General features: G+C 35.6%; 1 protein-coding gene and 1 long non-coding RNA gene across 2 annotated transcripts in view; one reads left to right on the top strand and one right to left on the bottom strand.

Annotated features, from left to right (window-relative positions):
• Window positions 1-17485, bottom strand: part of LOC129756000 (uncharacterized) — a 62412-nt gene extending 44927 nt beyond the window's left edge. The window contains exons 1-2 of the mRNA XM_055752745.1: window positions 17046-17485; window positions 15104-15365 (exon numbers count right to left, since the gene is read on the bottom strand). Coding sequence (XP_055608720.1) covers window positions 15104-15365; window positions 17046-17081 — 298 coding nt within the window. The 5' untranslated portion in view covers window positions 17082-17485. The remainder of the gene's footprint in view (window positions 1-15103; window positions 15366-17045) is intronic.
• LOC129756008 (uncharacterized) lies at window positions 11830-12299 on the top strand. The gene is made up of 2 exons (XR_008739369.1): window positions 11830-12018; window positions 12074-12299. It is a non-coding gene; the product is annotated as an uncharacterized LOC129756008 (long non-coding RNA).
• Window positions 17486-17994: the final 509 nt, after the last annotated feature.

The raw sequence follows: 17994 nt of genomic DNA, 5'->3' as shown, positions 1-17994 counted from the left end.
AAAAAATCGGCGAAACGAATAAGTTTTCCACTAGAATATCTCATTTAAGTCTGTTCCAATCGAATACTGTGGAAATTTGAGGTATTGTATAGCTAAACACAAAAATAGGTGAAAAAAACCATTTTTTTTGCAAGGTTTCCTTAAATTATTATTTTTGCAAGTTAAGTTCACAACATAGAGCTTAACAATGTTCTACAAAGTTGATGTTAAAGGTATAATGAACAACTTTGTAGAAGAAACCATGCCTGTATCTTGCTTCTGTAAAAAGTTAGATTTTGGCGCCACCTTGCGGAGAAAAATAGAACTAATTCAAATCCATCAATAGATAGCGCAAATATAGCCAAGTAACTTTGTCGAAGACACCAATGAGCTACAACGAAGCCTCTGGCCTGCAGCCAATTTTGACCGCAAAAGTGTGGTTCCTGGCCCACTGTGCGGCGCCGACTTCGCAAATACGCCCGAAAAAAAACACCGACGTGATTTGACCACACTGAAACCGGAAAAAGAAAAATCGCGAAGTAAGTCTACCGTTTTATTCGAGACTAACTAATGGTATACGCAAGATTCTTCTACGGCACGGGTTGAAAACTGTGTACAAAAGCGGAAACACCTTTAAGGATCGCCTTGTCTCGCTCAAAAATAAGATTCCACAAGATGAGAGATCCGGAATTTATGAAATTCCATGCAACCGTTGTCCGGCGATTTTAATCTGCCAAACCCGTCGAATGCCATTGAGATCAAAATGATGAATGAATTGAATGTGGCCGCCCGTACAGCAAAATTTAACCATCCATACATTCGAAAAAGGTCACATTTATAAAATCCATACGCAAAACCGCATATCTAAACGCTTGGAAGTCGATGTTCATCTGTTCTTGCCGAGAAGCCGTTTATGAACGAGGATGAGGCGCTCATTATATCGCCCTTTTTCAACCAGATCAACCAAAAGTTTGCATGATACGACATCCTTTCGACGAATACTTTGGTGTAGAAGGAAATTAGAATAATATTTGTCTTCAAGTGATTAGTCGGTCATAGCGTTGTAGATGAGCAACGTAGAGTCCGAAACCGGTCGACAAAAAAAGGTAATTTTAAATCCTTTATCTGTTAAGTAAGAACGTTTAGTGTCGTATCCTGTAATGCGTCATGTGTTATGTGTCCCAAAGTGTGCTAAATAAATGTGTTTACAAAAACCCAAAAATTCTAATCGATACAAAAGAAACGTCAAAATTCCAATCGATCTTAGCTTTCGCAGCATAGCATCCAGCTTTCAAGATTATTAAAGAATTATTCAACCCAGGAGAGTATTATCACCTTCCTTCTGCAAAACGAGCCACATATAGGCCAATTTATGACGGTCGCCATGAGATGAAAAAAAAACTGCTTCACCGAATAGCTGCAAATAGCAAAGTCACATGGCCTGGCGGATTAGAATAATATTTCTGATGTTATATTTTTATATTAGAACTAATTCGATATTTGTCTGTAATTCGTTAGACTGGCATTCTCCACAATATTGTATTTAAATTTTGGTTTAAGAAATACATCCGGATTTTGTTTTTCAATTCCATTTTTAGTCTGAACATTAGTTTTCATTCTTAACGAGAATTCTATAAACTTACAACCGTTTTTTCTTGTATGAATATCCTAATAAGAATGGAAGCAAACAGAAGACGTGAAGAAAGGCGTGAGTCAAAATGGAGCACAACAACAGTTTCGAACCCAACCATCAGTCATATTTACACGGATGACCGAACACACTGTTTACCGGATCACTTAGCAGCACAAGAAGCCAGTCGCCGGACGGACAATTCACACGAGAACCAAACGAGAAAGGTGAAGCAAGTGAGTAGCTGCCCTTATAGGAAATGTAACGACCAACCTCGCCACTGCCATCATTCTTATATGTATCGAAACTGAGTCTCCTTTTCGAGAGAAATGATAAAAGGCAAAAGGACAGACGACAACGACATAAAATGATCCTCCCTGAAGGTAAACTGATGTCCAACATGGGAATCGTTCCACAGACAAGTGGAAAAAACAAGTTTCGCGTCTTTATTTGTTCAGTTTGTTAACCGATCCCTTCGATTCGGTCCCCGATATTATGGTATTTAAACTGTATCGATTAGAAAAAAGGGACGCGGAAACGCGGGAATGGCAGAGGAGAAACAACTTGACCAGACCATATTTCACACCCCGGGAAAAGAATACTTCTGGTGTGTATGAAGAACTGGAGTAGCAGAAAGCCAGCAACGCGTTTGTTTGATGATAATAAATCCATCCGATACGGTGCGGTTGAGTAATGTTTGAATACAAGTGAAAGAGTAGAAATCGAGCCGGATCCATACAGCACTAAACGCAGTGAATTGCGCAGTACGACGGTTGAAGCCGAAACAAATTTTTCGAAACCGAAAAAGATCGTTACAAATTTGGGGCTAATCTGTTGCCGGTTTCTTTCTGCTGCCAGAGTTCCGATAGATGAGAGGTAAAAGCCTGAAGCCATGACGTAGAGAAGTGGAACTGGAGCATAGAGCTCAACGGCACAGTCGAAAAAAGTGGTATAAACTTGGCCACAATTTAAATTTAGAATCCAGCCTGTAGCAAAACCGTCAAACTACTTAGTATGAAAGATGTTCCAACGCGGTTCACAAAACCGTTTTTCAAGCTTATCTCAATGTGTCCAACCTGCTACCGAGCACGTTTTAGCTTTGATAGGTATGGTGCATACGGCCTAGCTCTAGCATCATGGGGTGGATTATGTTGAAACTAACCAAACTCGTCTGGCGGCCCTCGCGCTGAATTACCGGATTTGATGATGGGTGCCTGCTGTTGGGAGTCTGAAAACAAGTGAATACACGCTTAGATAAGATAATTCCGGGGAACGTTTTGGTTCGTTTGTTGATTTTCTTTTCTCTGTTTGATTCGAAATGGAAAAACGAGAGAAATAACGATCGATTCGAACTGCCCCTTTGAGAAATCCGTTCCCATAAAAATGGCTGTGAAGTATTGGGCAATAGATTGATTAGTTCCTCCCCGCGTTTTACGGTTGCCAACAAACCACGTGGTCCATTAAGCTTGGAAACGATTGCTTGTTGATGAGATAGTTAGGAATCACTCTGACAGATGAATGAGTATTCCACACCACCCAAGGGAAGCCGATAAATCTCAATGATCCCGACTTCAAGACAGTTATGAGATATGCGGGTTCCACAGTTCTCTAATGTTTCGAGCATTACCCAAACGCCCAATCAAATTGGTCGTCCATCACTTGAATGGGGTGCCAAACAATTTCCTTGGACTTGACCTACCACAAAATTCGTCTCTCGGAAGTTATCTCTATACTAATAGAAACATTCAACCTGTCTCTTCAAATGCGTAGGTATCGCACGCCGAAGCAAAAACCACTCCTAATGTCTCTCTCTCTATGTCTTCGATGAATGGATGAATCAGTCAACGGTTTTTAGTGGCCTCAAGGCATACAGGCACGTGCCGTCGCCCCACTGTCTGCCGTGGCGTGGCGTTCAGATCACGAGAGTTCCTCCGAAATGTCCCCGTGGGCGAACATTTTAAACACTTCATAAAATCTACACGACCCGTGCCGTCCGTCGTCTGCCGATCCAAGTTGCTTAGACTAAGTAGGTAAGTGGGGAGGCGTAGACTGAATGCAGAAATCTTAGTATGATTCCGGTCCGGTTCGATGCCGCCGCAGCAAATTCCCACGCGAACGGGATTCCATCGGAGCGGAACCAAAACGTGTGCAATTGTAATCGGATAGTTGGATGGCTGATTGGGACCTTCCGGTGTTTGCAGATTGATCGCTAATTGATTCAATTTGTTTACTTTTTAATGGCCCAGCAAGTAATTTACACTTTTTATTATCAATATACATGAGAAGAACAATTTTGGAGTCAACGTCCCAAATATAATTAAGCATTTAGCAATTCGGCATTTAATAAGACAAAATTTTGTTCAAATTTGATTTGACACAAAATACTGTCAGTAGTATTTTTTGAGGAAAAATCCTTCATAGAATAGTTCAAATGTCCCAAGTAACACAAATTAAATCAACTGGCTTTTTTGAGTTTTATTATTGTTTTATGGTGACTTTACCATAGCACCCAATGTTTAAAACTGTTTTATTGTGACATAGGAAATACTTCATTTATCGTGTGTTTTCAAAGAGCCCTGAAAGTGTTGCTAAAACTTGAATAAAACACTATCTTGAGGGGGGAGTATCCCAAGCAACCAAAAGTTCGGATAACATTCCTCTATCAGGTTTAATCAGCTTAATCGAGTATGCTAATACAACTTCTTTTCAGCTCAATTTTTAAGTAGTTAAACGAACTTTAAAGTTGAAAAAAAGTTCGCATAAATCGCCAAACAACTTCTAAACAGCTTCAAAATCCACTTTATAAGCAGCATAAAAAATCGAAAAAATTACTCTTCCGCTCCTTCAATTGCCTTCTCAAGTCTGCTATTTTGATTCATATTAATCAACTACATTTGTTACTAACTCAAATTACATTTAAAAAACATGTTCTTACCAAGCCTCGAACCCGAGCTCACCGCTTGAAAGTTGAGATCCATACTTGTTGCCTTATATGAACATGATGAGTAGTCAACGATTTTACTCGATGTGATGATTTTCTTTAAAACGACTTTCAGGTTCTTTATTTCTACTTTAGTCCCACTTTCAAGCTGTTAAAAAGTTCTTCCGGAACTTAATGTGTACTTCATATAGTTGTTTCCCAAGTAACGATGTGTTTATTTATGCAAACACGTGTTGAAGTTCGAAAAAAAAGTAGATTTTAGCCTTTAAATCTACTTCAAAGTTTCTATAATACGAAGTTGCTTTTGAACGCCCGTTGGGACTAATTAAAAACTTTCAAGTTTACAAAATAGTACAACAGAGACTTTTTACGAACTATTGAGCTGTACAAAATGACTTGCAACCCTTTGATAGCTACTTGATTTTGAAAAAAATGAGAAGTATGTAACAAGTAGATTGTTTTTCTACATACAAACTTTAAAGTTCCCAAAAAGTAGAAACATAATCCAAACAGTACTTTAAAGCTTTTTTTGAGTATTGGCTGAACTTGATAAAGAATGAAGTTCCATGGACCTCGAAAAAGCATTTTGAACAGCAAAAAAGTTCCACAGAACTTTTGTACAGCTATATATGAACTTATCAGTTCGTTCCTTAAGTGATATTGGAACTTTTGGTTGCTTTGGTAGGGTCTAACGGGTAAAAAAACACCATTTTTACGATTTTTTTAAGAGCTATCGTTCAAACAAATGTGTTCAAATTTTTTGCATTATACAAAGCATTGTTAAAAAGAACATTTAGTAATTTTTTCGTAGAAAAATATTGAAAAATGAGCCGGTGACGGAGCTCTTTCAAGGATGCCTTTTAGAAAACAGGATTTGCGGTGGACACTGTATCTCAGCACAGAATCATCTGAAGTCAAAAAATCAGAGCAAATATTTTTAATAGATGTTTTTCTCGACCCCAACGATTTTATTTAACTTGAAAAAAATATTTATAAAATTTTTGTGGCTGTTTGAAGTAAAAACTACGATTGTTCACGAAAAAATCCGCCATTTTTTATCTGTAAAATCTCCCCAAAGAAAAAAAATAAAAAAGAAAATCGTTGGGGTTTGGTATTTTATATGTAGAAAATGTGTTCCAAATTTGAAATTAGTTTTCAAATGGCGATGTCCACGGACTTTAAAAATGTGCTTTCGAGAAAAACGTGTTTGAAGTTTCTGCTCTTGTTTTCTTGCAGTTTTAGATAGGAGGAGATAAAGGCCTATAATTTCTACAGTTTTGCTTCAATTGACTTGAAAATTTGACACAAAATTCTTGAAATGTTTTACAATAAGAAAATGAAAAAATAAAAAAATCGATTTTTTGATAGTGTTAGACCCTACTACCCCTTAAAGCAAATTGGATGTTAAATTTGATCAAAATCCATTCTGCCTTTTTCATGAGAGAATCTGGAGATTATGTGAAAGTTGATTAAACAGGATGTGTATCTTTTCAGGCGGAAATAGTTTTACCTGTTATGCATGGGTTATCAATTTCTTGAATATGTTTCAATAACCACACTTGAAATTTGAGTTTAGCCGTTAAAATCCATTCAAATAATCAGTAGTAAAAATGTATTATCAACTAAGATAATAATCAGCCACCAAAGCTTCAAACTACATATGAAAAGAAAAACCGTTAGCATATTTTGTGCTTAGTTTATGGGAAATCGATCATTGAATTGCAAAAAAAAACTAAATTTTAGACATTTTTATTGATTTTGGAAAAATGTTTCAAAAACAAGGTAACGTTTATGAAGAACCATTTTCAGATAAACGAAATAAATATAAGAAATCACATATTGAAAAAAATATAGAACGGGCTCACCAAAGCAAAAGAGGATTCTTGACCTTAAACGATCCAGGGCACAGGAATGGACCTAACTGCTGTTAAAACCTTAGCTAACGTTGCTTACACCCATGAAAGGGTCAGATGTTTTCATTCAGGTTTCGACAATGCTTGGCTCAGATGGATCAGTTTATGTTGGGGAGACTATCGGATTCTCATCTTCAGAGGATTCGAATCCAATTCCGGTGGGCCAGCCAGTATTAAACCTTCCACTTAAACTACCATAAAATCTTCGGTATTCGATAATTCTTTGGAAACTTCACAGACTTTCATGTTAAGAAACACTGAATTTACTACTGTCAGAAAAAAATAAAATCGGCCGGAGGAAACCAAATTTATTGATGGGCTTTTGATGTTTCTCCCGAACAAAATGTCTCAAAACTCCATAAAAACTTCAGGCTCTTTGAGCGACCCCTTCCCGTGATCCGACCTGGCCCAAATTTGGCATGAGATCTTGTACTAGGCCTACGATCAATTTTAGCTTGCGGCGCATAACTTTTTCAATAGTCAGGTTGTTTGGGGTTTTTGAATAAAAGAAATATTGTTTAAAAAAAGCCTTGTTAATTTGAATCAAACCTCTGTTGTACAAAACAAATAATGGCACCCGGCTCCGTAAAACTAAACGGTTTAAGCCGTTTTAAATAAACGAATTGTAAAAAATGAAATATTTGATTGATGATAGTTGCCTAAAAGATCTTAGAAATGCAGGAAATAAAGCTTCATTAAAAAAAACTTCGCGATTATTTTGAAACTTTTCGCGTGGGATAAAAAATAAGTAAAGGAGATAAGAGCATAACGAGCACCCAGGGCATAATAAGCACTCCTTTATTCTACAAAAGTACGTATTTTCTTAAACAAATTTTCATGAGGCCGTACTACCTATAGTATTAATTTTACAACAAAAAAGAAATATCCTTTTCAACTTTACAGAAATAATAAATAGTAAACAGATAGGTTCTAAAGTGACGAAAATATTATAATTTTTGAGCACCACCAAATAAGATTTTATAACATTTAAATCATCTTGATCTGAAATGTACGCACTGCAACATGATTTACACACTATAAATTTTTTGTTTTTCACTTTAATCAATTTTAAAACGCGTTTTAACTTAAATTTGTTGACCTGGAGCGAACAGAGCACTATAATCTAGCATAGGGTTACCATATCCTGTTACGCCAAAAGAGTACATTGAGAAATGTTTTCAAAATTGTAAATACAAACCCCATTTATTATAAGCCATGATGTTTTAGGTCATTCAAAAAGCACCAAGTTGTTGCAAGATATGTAACTTAATTGACAAATGCTCAATATTTTAAGTTGGATTATTCAAAGTTTCGATTTTATACTGAGAAAGTACACCAAAGTTGATAAAAAAAAACTGATTTTTTTAATAGTTTTTTTTAAAGGCGTAGTTTTTTACTCTTCAAAACATTATTGCTGATTCGTTCGCTTTCGATTTGTGCACTATGCTTTTTAGAAATATGTTGTTATGCATATTGCCTACTGTTCAGAACTTAATTGCATACTCAAAAGCGCTAATTTTGAACTAAAAATCCAGATTGCAATAATGTACTCGTTATTCTTTCCTTAGGAATCCTTTAAAACATTTGACAAAAGAAGCAAAACTGAAGTGTTGTGCAACGAATGCATAAAAACTTGGACTTCTTGGATTTATAAGAATACAATCTTCATGTATCGGAAGAAATAATATAATTTACTAGCTGATCCCGTACGAACTTTGTTTCGCTTTTAACTTTAGAGCTGATAATTTTGTATTTGGTTGGTAATTAGGACGCGTTTTCACCAAATATTGCTTAAAATACTAAACAGAATTTGCAAGCGACCTATGTCTACCAAACGGAAATTTGAAATAATAAATTGAATGATCGTCGAAAAGAACACCTATGAACGAATTTTTGTCTTTTTCGGACGCATAATAACGAAATTTTGTCTAAATAATTTTAAAGGTAATATAAATGACCCCTTTTTGTTTGTTTGTTATCAGGAATCGATTCCTCGTCCTGCAAAACTCTCGTGTTTAAATTTTTGCCTCAATATGATGCCTAACAACGTAATTATTGCAAAAAAAAATGAAAATATTAAGACGAACCCTTTTACTGATTCTTTAACAAAATTTGACACGTGAAATCAATAACATGTGCTGTAAAACTCCCGTGTGCAAATTTTCATCATAATCCGATGTATAATCAAGACAATGGGGCTTATTCTGAGAGTCACGTGACGTGATGTGAAAAATTTCACATCGTTGTGCCGACACCAGAAACCACTCTAGGCTAGAAATTTCAACTCAAATGTCCTGTGATCGATTTTTGGAGCTCATTCATACTAACGTTTCTTCTCTGAAACATTTCCTGGAGTCAGGATAAAGAAGTGAAATTGTGACTCGACTCGCAGAATAACTCCCAATATAAAAACAATAAACAGATAATATGGACGACCATTTTTGCCGACCCCTGACTCGAGATTTGTAATCTGAAACAATTGAGCGTGCCTCAAAACTTCTATGTGGAAATTTCATCTCTATACAATGCATAATAAAGTCAATACCGCAAAAACATTGAACAGTTTATATGGACGACCCCTTTCGCAGACCTCTGAATGAAAATTCGACACCTGAAATCAATTGCTCGTTCCTTGAAACTCCCACGTACCAAGTTTCCATCTTAATCCAATGTATTTAAGCATTAATACCGTAAAAAGAGTGTTAATATGAACGACCCCTTTGGCCGACCTTTGACCCTGAATTTGAAAACTGGAATCGATTGATCTTTCCTCAAAATACTCTTATGCAAATTTTCATCAAAAAAAAATCTATAATAACGCCAATATCGCAAAAACATTGAACAGTTGATATGGACGACCGCTTTTGCCGACCCCTTCTACAAAATTTGATAACTGGAATCAATTGTCCGTTCCTTAAAATCCTCGTCTGCAAATTTTCATCTCAATCCCATGCGTAACTTCGTATCTTATCAGGCAAAAAAGTTATTAGCTTTTGAATAGGGGTATTTCTTTTAGCATTAAAAAACAATCAATTCAATTGACATCACTGCTAGTTCCCAGTGAAGTATTGCTTGAAAAGTAGTAACGCAATACCTCGCTTGGCACCAAGCAGTGATGTCAATTGAATTGATTGTTTTTCAATGCCAAAAGAAATACCCCTATTCAACAGGTAATAACATTTTTGCCTTATTAGATACGAACTTACGGTCTTCGACAAAATTGTTCAGCGAAAATTTCTTTCACGGAATTTTTAAATCGGTACAAAACCAATAAGCAGGCTCGGTTCCACAGAAGACACAAAAATAATTTTGATTTTTCAGAAAAAAAAAATTTTTTTTTTATACAAACATAGTTCAAATTTTCGCATGTAAACGTTACTAAAGAATTCTGCAAAAAAAAAATCATGGATGCGTTTTGAACCGAAACGAAACTTTTTAGATTCCAGAAATTTAAAAATGACCCCAAATAGACCCAGTCTATTGCCCTTGATGCATCAAAAACGTATCTTTGAACAATCTAGAAGAGGTGCTCTCACCAAATATACAAAAATATCAAAAAATAGTTCATTACTGGTAAGATTGAATGAAACTTGAAAAAGTAGATAAAAACGTTTAAAAATGTATTTTAAAATTTTATGCCGAAAGCTGAAAACCAGTCACTGTAGGGGCATAATGAGAACCCCCCTGGGGCAGTATAAGCACCATTAATCGAGGCACGTTGAGCGTTTTCTGAAGGGGAATCTAGCAGCGAATTCGGCTGGATGAAGTCAACTGAATAATAGAGCTACAGCTTGACTTGTGTCATTTGTCGATTTGGCCTATTGGTAAGGTATCAGAAAGGTAATCTCGACTCGAGTTCGATTCCTGTTCGAGGGGATTTTTTTCACATACCATTCATGATTGATTTTTTTGATTGTTACATTATACGGCTAGTAACATCATCCGTCAAACAAAACATCAGAAACATAATGTATGAGCAGGTGTTAATTCTTTGAATTTTACAAACAGACCTAGATTATTTTGTTACTGCTTTGTTTGATGAATCTACGCTTCACCGTTTAGTGCAAAATGCATCGATCATGAATGATAAAAATGAAAAAAAAAAATCACCTTGACCAAGAATCGAACTTAAGTCTACTGATTACCTCTTCGACACCTTGCCAATAGGCCAACTCCTCAGATGAAACAAGTCAAGCTGTAGCTCTATTATTCAGTTGACTTCATCGAGCCGAATTCGCTGCTAGATTCCCCTTCAGAAAACGCTCAACGTGCCTCGATTAATGGTGCTTATACTGCCCCAGGGGGGTTCTCATTATGCCCCTACAGTGACTGGTTTTCAGCTTTCGGCATAAAATTACATTTTTAAACGTTTTTATCTACTTTTTCAAGTTTCATTCAATCTTACCAGTAATGAACTATTTTTTGATATTTTTGTATATTTGGTGAGAGCACCTCTTCTAGATTGTTCAAAGATACGTTTTTGATGCATCAAGGGCAATAGACTGGGTCGATTTGGGGTCATTTTTAAATTTCTGGAATCTAAAAAGTTTCGTTTCGGTTCAAAACGCATCCATGATTTTTTTTTGCAGAATTCTTTAGTAACGTTTACATGCGAAAATTTGAACTATGTTTGTATAAAAAAAAAAAAATTTTTTTCTGAAAAATCAAAATTATTTTTGTGTCTTCTGTGGAACCGAGCCTGCTTATTGGTTTTGTACCGATTTAAAAATTCCGTGAAAGAAATTTTCGCTGAACAATTTTGTCGAAGACCGTAAGTTCGTATCTAATAAGGCAAAAATGTTATTACCTGTTGAATAGGGGTATTTCTTTTGGCATTGAAAAACAATCAATTCAATTGACATCACTGCTTGGTGCCAAGCGAGGTATTGCGTTACTACTTTTCAAGCAATACTTCACTGGGAACTAGCAGTGATGTCAATTGAATTGATTGTTTTTTAATGCTAAAAGAAATACCCCTATTCAAAGCCTAATAACTTTTTTGCCTGATAAGATACGAAGTTACGGTCTTAGACAAAATTGTTCAGCAAAAAATTCTTTTAAAAATTTAGAAATTGACACAAAACCCAAAAGCAAACTCGGTTCCAAAGAAGAAACAAAAATTATGTTGATTTTGTAGGAAAAAATACCATCATGTCACCATCTACCGCCCAAATAAGCGGTTTTTCAACTTCAAACATGTGTTATAAAAAAACGACGGCAGATTTTTATTCGCTTTCTTTCCAATACATCTCAAAACTGCTCTACTTTAAATAAAAAATTTAGTGGAATGCGAAAAATGTACGCTTTTAAAAATAATTAACTAAACCAATGGTCCGAAAATCAATCAAAACAAACACTCAGGATGCGTTTCCTGTTGGAAACATTCCGATTGTATAATGGGATAGCGCCTCTCGCTACTGCTTCGCCTGGCTGGTATGCAATCTCGATCAGCGCTCCTATCAGCTATGCAAACCGAGTCGCATCATTCAGAATCATCGGTTCAGCAAACATCGCATATCGGAGATGAGTGAGATACAAACTGATCCATTCTGAATGTAGCTCACTCAGTATCTGCCTGAATTATATGAAATTCAAAATTATTTTTTGCAGGACGAGAAAAATCAAACAGTTGTGCGGGACACCATAAATTCTCAGTAGTTTTAACGTGACGTACGACATTTTAATAAGAGAACTTGTAAAAATTGAAAAACACGGCGAAAGTGAACATCTTTCCCTCACAAACACAACTGCAATTTGATTTTGATCATACTGATGTTAAAAAACGTTATAACAACAAATAAATTTATTAATTTGCTTTATATCAAATCAAACAAAATACGCTAATGATCGGCTTCATGTATCATTCACTCACTGCCTGATCCATTCACTCCTGATCGAAGACCAACAAGATTCGCCATATGCATTGCGCATTGGTGATATTCCAATTTGATGATGGTGCGCACTGTTTTGACAGCAAGCATCGTGCGAGGTGATCTGTATTTTAGCGATGAATTGAACGATCGATGATCGGGTAGGTCCAGTAGCAATCAATAACGAAACCCGACCGCTGTACGTTCAGGTGCGAAGTGCAATCAGAAACATTCATTGAAAATGAGTGATATTCAGAACACTGAACTAAACGTTGAGGTGTTCAACTGGCCCTATTACCGCCCACTCGACTTTTTCGGTTATCGATAATGTTTTCTTAAGGAAAAACTATCTAACAACACGGAAACTGTTCTTTTTAATATTGTCCATGTAACGAGCTGTCAAAACCATATTTTGGATCTTGAGAGAATACATTTTGTGAAATCTTTCCCGCAAATTTTGTACAAATTTTAACAAAGTGCGTTGACTGACAAAATGATGATTCCCGGCAAACAGCCTCAAGTAATCGGTTACTTTCAGCGATAAAACATCATTTTCTAACGTAATCAAACTGAATGCTTCTTACAATTTACACTTTTGACACAATACATGCGTTAAAAACAAAGAAATTGTGCGTGACCGGTAATTAGGAACCCACACTTTTTTTATACACCAATTACCGCCCATCACTAAACACTTCAAAAAACAACAACTATTGAAAAAATCAAAAAAATTTCGATGCAAATCTTTTCTACAAAAATCAAACTATCATTTCAAGTCGATTGTAGGACCAATAGGTACTATTTAGTAAACAAAACCCCTTTTTTCCCTAGGCGCCCAGTTATGCTTAGTTCGCGAACAGGCGTCGAATTCAATAATTTGACCGGAAACGAAAAACCAAATATTTTATTTCTGGCTATAGTTAGCATAATTAAGTGATGATTTTTCAGTGAAATGGTCGAACAATGATGCCGACACAGAAAACAGGTCTTATTTTTGGAGAAAAATTTCCAGTTTTTTTTCGAAATACACACAAAAGGGTGATTTTGGCCGATAAATGGTGTCTGGGCGGTGAATGGTGACTTGATGGTATTTAATTTTCCCATACAAACATAAAAATACAAATGTGTAAACATGTTGTAATTTGTAAATACAGACCCCGTTCAATTTTGGCAACACGCTCGTTCATTTTATGTTGCCAAAATCGAACGGTTTTTTTCTCATCTTGTTTTTCAGTTATTTTTACAAAATAACTATTGGTATTATCAAAAACGTTGTTTTTAGTCAATTTTCGACCATTTGTATTCATTTTTTAATTTTTTTATCATGTTTTTGATGCATTTTGCATTTTTCTTGCTTTGTTTATAATGTTTGTTTTCATTTGTCATATTTGCTCTTTTTGTCATTCTTCATCATTTTTTAGTTGTTTTTTGTCATATTCAGTGTTTTGTTTGAATTTGTTTTTCAACTTTTTGAATTTTTTATCTTTTTGTCATTTTTGAGTACTATATAATTTTTTTAAAAATTTTGGTTTTTATTGTTGCATTTTATCACCATTTCAGAACATAAAAACGTTTTTATGGTGTTTGTCTAAATTGAATTGGTCCTGATATAACGAAAACTAAAAGGAAATGTTGTTTCTGAAAACCGTTCGATTTTGGCACATGTGCAAAAATCGGATGTTGCCAAAATCGAATGTTGCCAAAAACGAACGGGGTCTGTATATAAACGTTTCTTAAAAAATCTATTATATTAGAATTTGAAGAATATGCCAGGTGTTGAAACTTAGCGAAGACAAATGTTTATTCATTGCCTTTACTAGTACAGTTAACAAGTTTGGTTCTTGTTAAAGATGGAACGTACGTACTTGCCATAGCTTAATGGCTTTTTTTCAACTAATCGTACCGTTTGGAATTGATAGGGTTTAAAGGGTAAAAACGTATGTTACATACCCTCGTTAAATAAATGTACAAAAAACTTTGATAGGGTTTTTTTTAATTTGAAGGAATGATTAAGGAATAAATTATTAATATCGATTTCAGTTTGTAAGTTTTTCATCATTGGCAAATCAAAACAACTAAAACTAGACGATGAAGAGAACATTAAAACAAAAGTAAATTAATATTTATTGCAGTTTGTGTGAACGCTTAATTGTTTGCATGGCTGTTTTACTAGAGGTCACCGGTTAAACTCAATAAGCTGTAAATCATCGCAAACTACATTTGTGCCATACCGGTAATATACCACAAAGATGAGTCCAACCAGAAGCAGTATCGTTGCTTCGAAATCTTCAATCTAGCATGTGTTTTCAATAAGTCGTAAGAAGAAATTAAAAATTCATAGTTTCTGCAAATTTTAAACAAATCAACCTTGAATTACGATCCAATCGATTTGTGAAATAAGTTAAGTTTTTTCCAAATATACGACCACAATTAATTGGAAGCTTCAATTTAAAATATCATGTACCTACTGAAGGAATAAGAAAAAAATGCGAATACTGCAAAAGTGAAACGGACGCCTTCAAGGCAATATTCATTACTCTGTGCTCGTTGCTTCGTCTCTGACCAACTTTCAAGCAAAATCAGAAGATCCTGTTCGAGCGAACTTCGCCGATCGGACTGGAGTCCAAAAACCAGTCTCTGATAAGAGCACAACATTAAATATGGAAATGGGAATCTCAGGACGACGATGGCAACAAAAATTACCATCGAAATACCGATTCTGGGCCGAAAAAGGACACACGCACTCAATAATTAACGAAAAACTACTCACCATCATCTTGCTCGGTGTGGCCTTTTCCGTCATCGAATTGCAAATTCTTTAGGAGCAACGATCGATGCAGCGAATCGAGGGCCAGCAGAATCGAGGGGTTTCTTCTCACGCCACCGGGAGAATTGACGCCGTCACTCGTAGGACCGGTGCTCTCCTCTTGACCTCTCCTGTGTTTTTGTTGCCACTGATCATCACTGGAGTCTATTCCTTCTTCTTCGTCGGTTGATGGGACGTTGGCGTTTTTGGTGCTTTTGTTGGCGTTCTATCCCCGGTTGAATCCGGTCCCGTGGTGAATGGAGAATGGCCAAGGATTGGAGCCGGGAGTCGAAGCAAGAAAAAAAACGATCAAGAGAAAAGAGAAGAATTCAGGAATAAGAGAGCTTGACTAACCGGAATCACGTTTTGCAGCAACAACTACTACACGAGTGCCGTTTTGCGAGACGCAGAGCCGGCAAACGCGAAGAGCAATAAACTTGGACAAACTGACGATTGCAAATGAAAAACTTAAAGATTTTCTGAAGTAGTAATTTGCTTCCCAAAAATGAAATGGGCATTAATTATGAAACAGTCATTTGTCACTTTTTTGAAGGAAGTCGCTAGGGGGTGTTTATGAGTGCAGGTCATTTATGGAATTATTTGCTTAATTACCCACATTAAGTATACATATTATTCTTTCAGGCACAAGTCGCTTTTTTCATTTTTTGTTCCACAAATTTTAACAATATTGCAAAAATTTCGGTTGACTTCATTTTAAAATTTTAAATCTAATGAGGTTCTGTTAAGCTACAGTAAAAATTTCAGTTTTTCAAGACTTTGTCCAGGGCTTGAAAAAAAAACATAGAAATCGAGTTTTTTTTCATACAAATAATGAATAACTTGAATAATGCCCAAGACATTTGACCCAAAGATACCTGATAATCAAGAAAGACACAAGGCTCAATTTTAATCGCTTGAATGTAATCAGAATATTTCTTCGAGTATTTCAATAGATTTCAAAAGGAGACAATTTTCTACAAAATATTTAGATAAGGTATTTTTTCCGGCTCAGGAAACACCTAGGAAAAATTCAACGAAGGAAAAAATGAAAAACAAAACCGTTATTAAATTGAATCTTCCTCTGCTCTGGCGAAAAGAGGTAACTAACGTCGTAGAAAGTTAAAAATCGTATTAAATACACAGCAAAACAATCTGAATCCTGTACTGAAATTGAAAACTCTTAGAACTCGATTTCGTAACGGCCAATTTTACATTAAAAAAAATGGGTCAGTTTCAAAAATTTTATGTTCTGTGCCAGGTCATAAAGCAATCATAGCTGATCTTTTTTTCGGAAATTTCAGGAATCTCGGGAAACTTCAGGTAAAATTAGAATAAACTACTGTTTATTTCTTTGAATTCAGATAAATACGATGCAATTAACGATCAAATTTAAACTAAATTTCAATTCCCGGAAAAAACAAACTTTAATCTCTGGAATCAGGAATACATGATTTTTATAAACAAACATGAATTATCCTGCAGAACATTACAACTTTACGTGTTCCGTAAAACTACCGAACATCTCTGAAGCTGTCGTCAAAATTACCGATGTTAGGTAAAATTGAAGATGTTAGGTAAAAATATCGATGTTAGGTAAAATTACCGATGTTTTAGTAAAACCAGTAAAATTACTGATTTTGTGCCATTTTCCCCAAAATATTGCTGTGGTAATTACTCGAAGAAATCAATAGATTGTATAATGCACTTTATTCTAGTTTAACTTTTTTTATCTGTTAAGAAATGTTATTTACATTTCCGAAAATCATTTGAATTTTCTAGGAAATCAGGTTTCAACGTCAGCTTTCTTGTGATTGCGTTTTTAAGATCAGAGGCTATAATTTAAAGCTTGGATATTTTGATCTAACGGGTCGTTGAAAAAGTTAACGGATCCAAAAAATATACTCACAGTTTTCAAGCGATCCTTTACGTAAGTTGTATCCATTAAAATTATAGATCACGAAGCACTCTAGCACCGAAAACCGCGTATATTCACTTTACTTCTACTAGGAACCATGTAATTAAAATACGGGTATCTTAAAAAAACACAACTCAAAATACACCATTAAAGAGCTGGGGCAGCTAGCTCCTTGAGAATATCCTTGAATTAAACCCGAATCGAGAAAAAAAACCTTTAAAAAAAACGGTCGATCGCGAAGCTAAAAGAAACGGAAAACAAGAGTCAGCACAACACTTCGTTCAGTTCGTAACGACGTTTCTGAAGATCAGAAAGAGAAGGCGCAAAGCCCGAAGCAAGCCGGGTGCCAAAGAAACGCGCGATTTTATTTACTTTTCAACGAAGCAGCGATCTCTTGCGCTTGCTGGACAGATAAACGCGTGTTTACTCGACCGGAGATCGGATTTGAATGAAACTGCGAGCGAGCGAAGACGAAAACGCAACGAGCGCAACGGCGAGAAAAGCAAACGAAAATCGTTACACGCGAATATGATGTAAAAGAAAACGTCAAAAATGATGATGATGATGAAAAACAGAGGTGCCAGGTGTCCTGATTTATCAGGATTTGTCCTGAATTTCGAGAAACCGTCCTGATTTTTCAAAAACTCTCGATTTGTCCTGATTTTTGAAAATTTGTCTCTAAAATGTCCTGAATTGTCCTGATTTTCTTAAAAAACTTCTCAAACATTATAGAATTTGATGTTAAACTATGAGAAAATCGAATAAATCTGTAATATAATATTTAACCCCATTTCAACAGATGATAATCTTTGGTTCAGACGATATTTAAATTGTGTTTTTCGAACTGAACTGCATGCCAGCCAAGAAGCTGCATACTGCTGTTGTATAAATAAAGGCGTTTACAGCACCTGTATTGCGCCTTTATTTATGCAATCTAAGC

Source organism: Uranotaenia lowii, chromosome 3 (genome assembly GCF_029784155.1).
Source record: "Uranotaenia lowii strain MFRU-FL chromosome 3, ASM2978415v1, whole genome shotgun sequence".
Classification (NCBI taxonomy): Eukaryota; Metazoa; Arthropoda; class Insecta; order Diptera; family Culicidae; genus Uranotaenia; species Uranotaenia lowii.
This window is presented reverse-complemented; position numbering and strand designations above follow the sequence as displayed.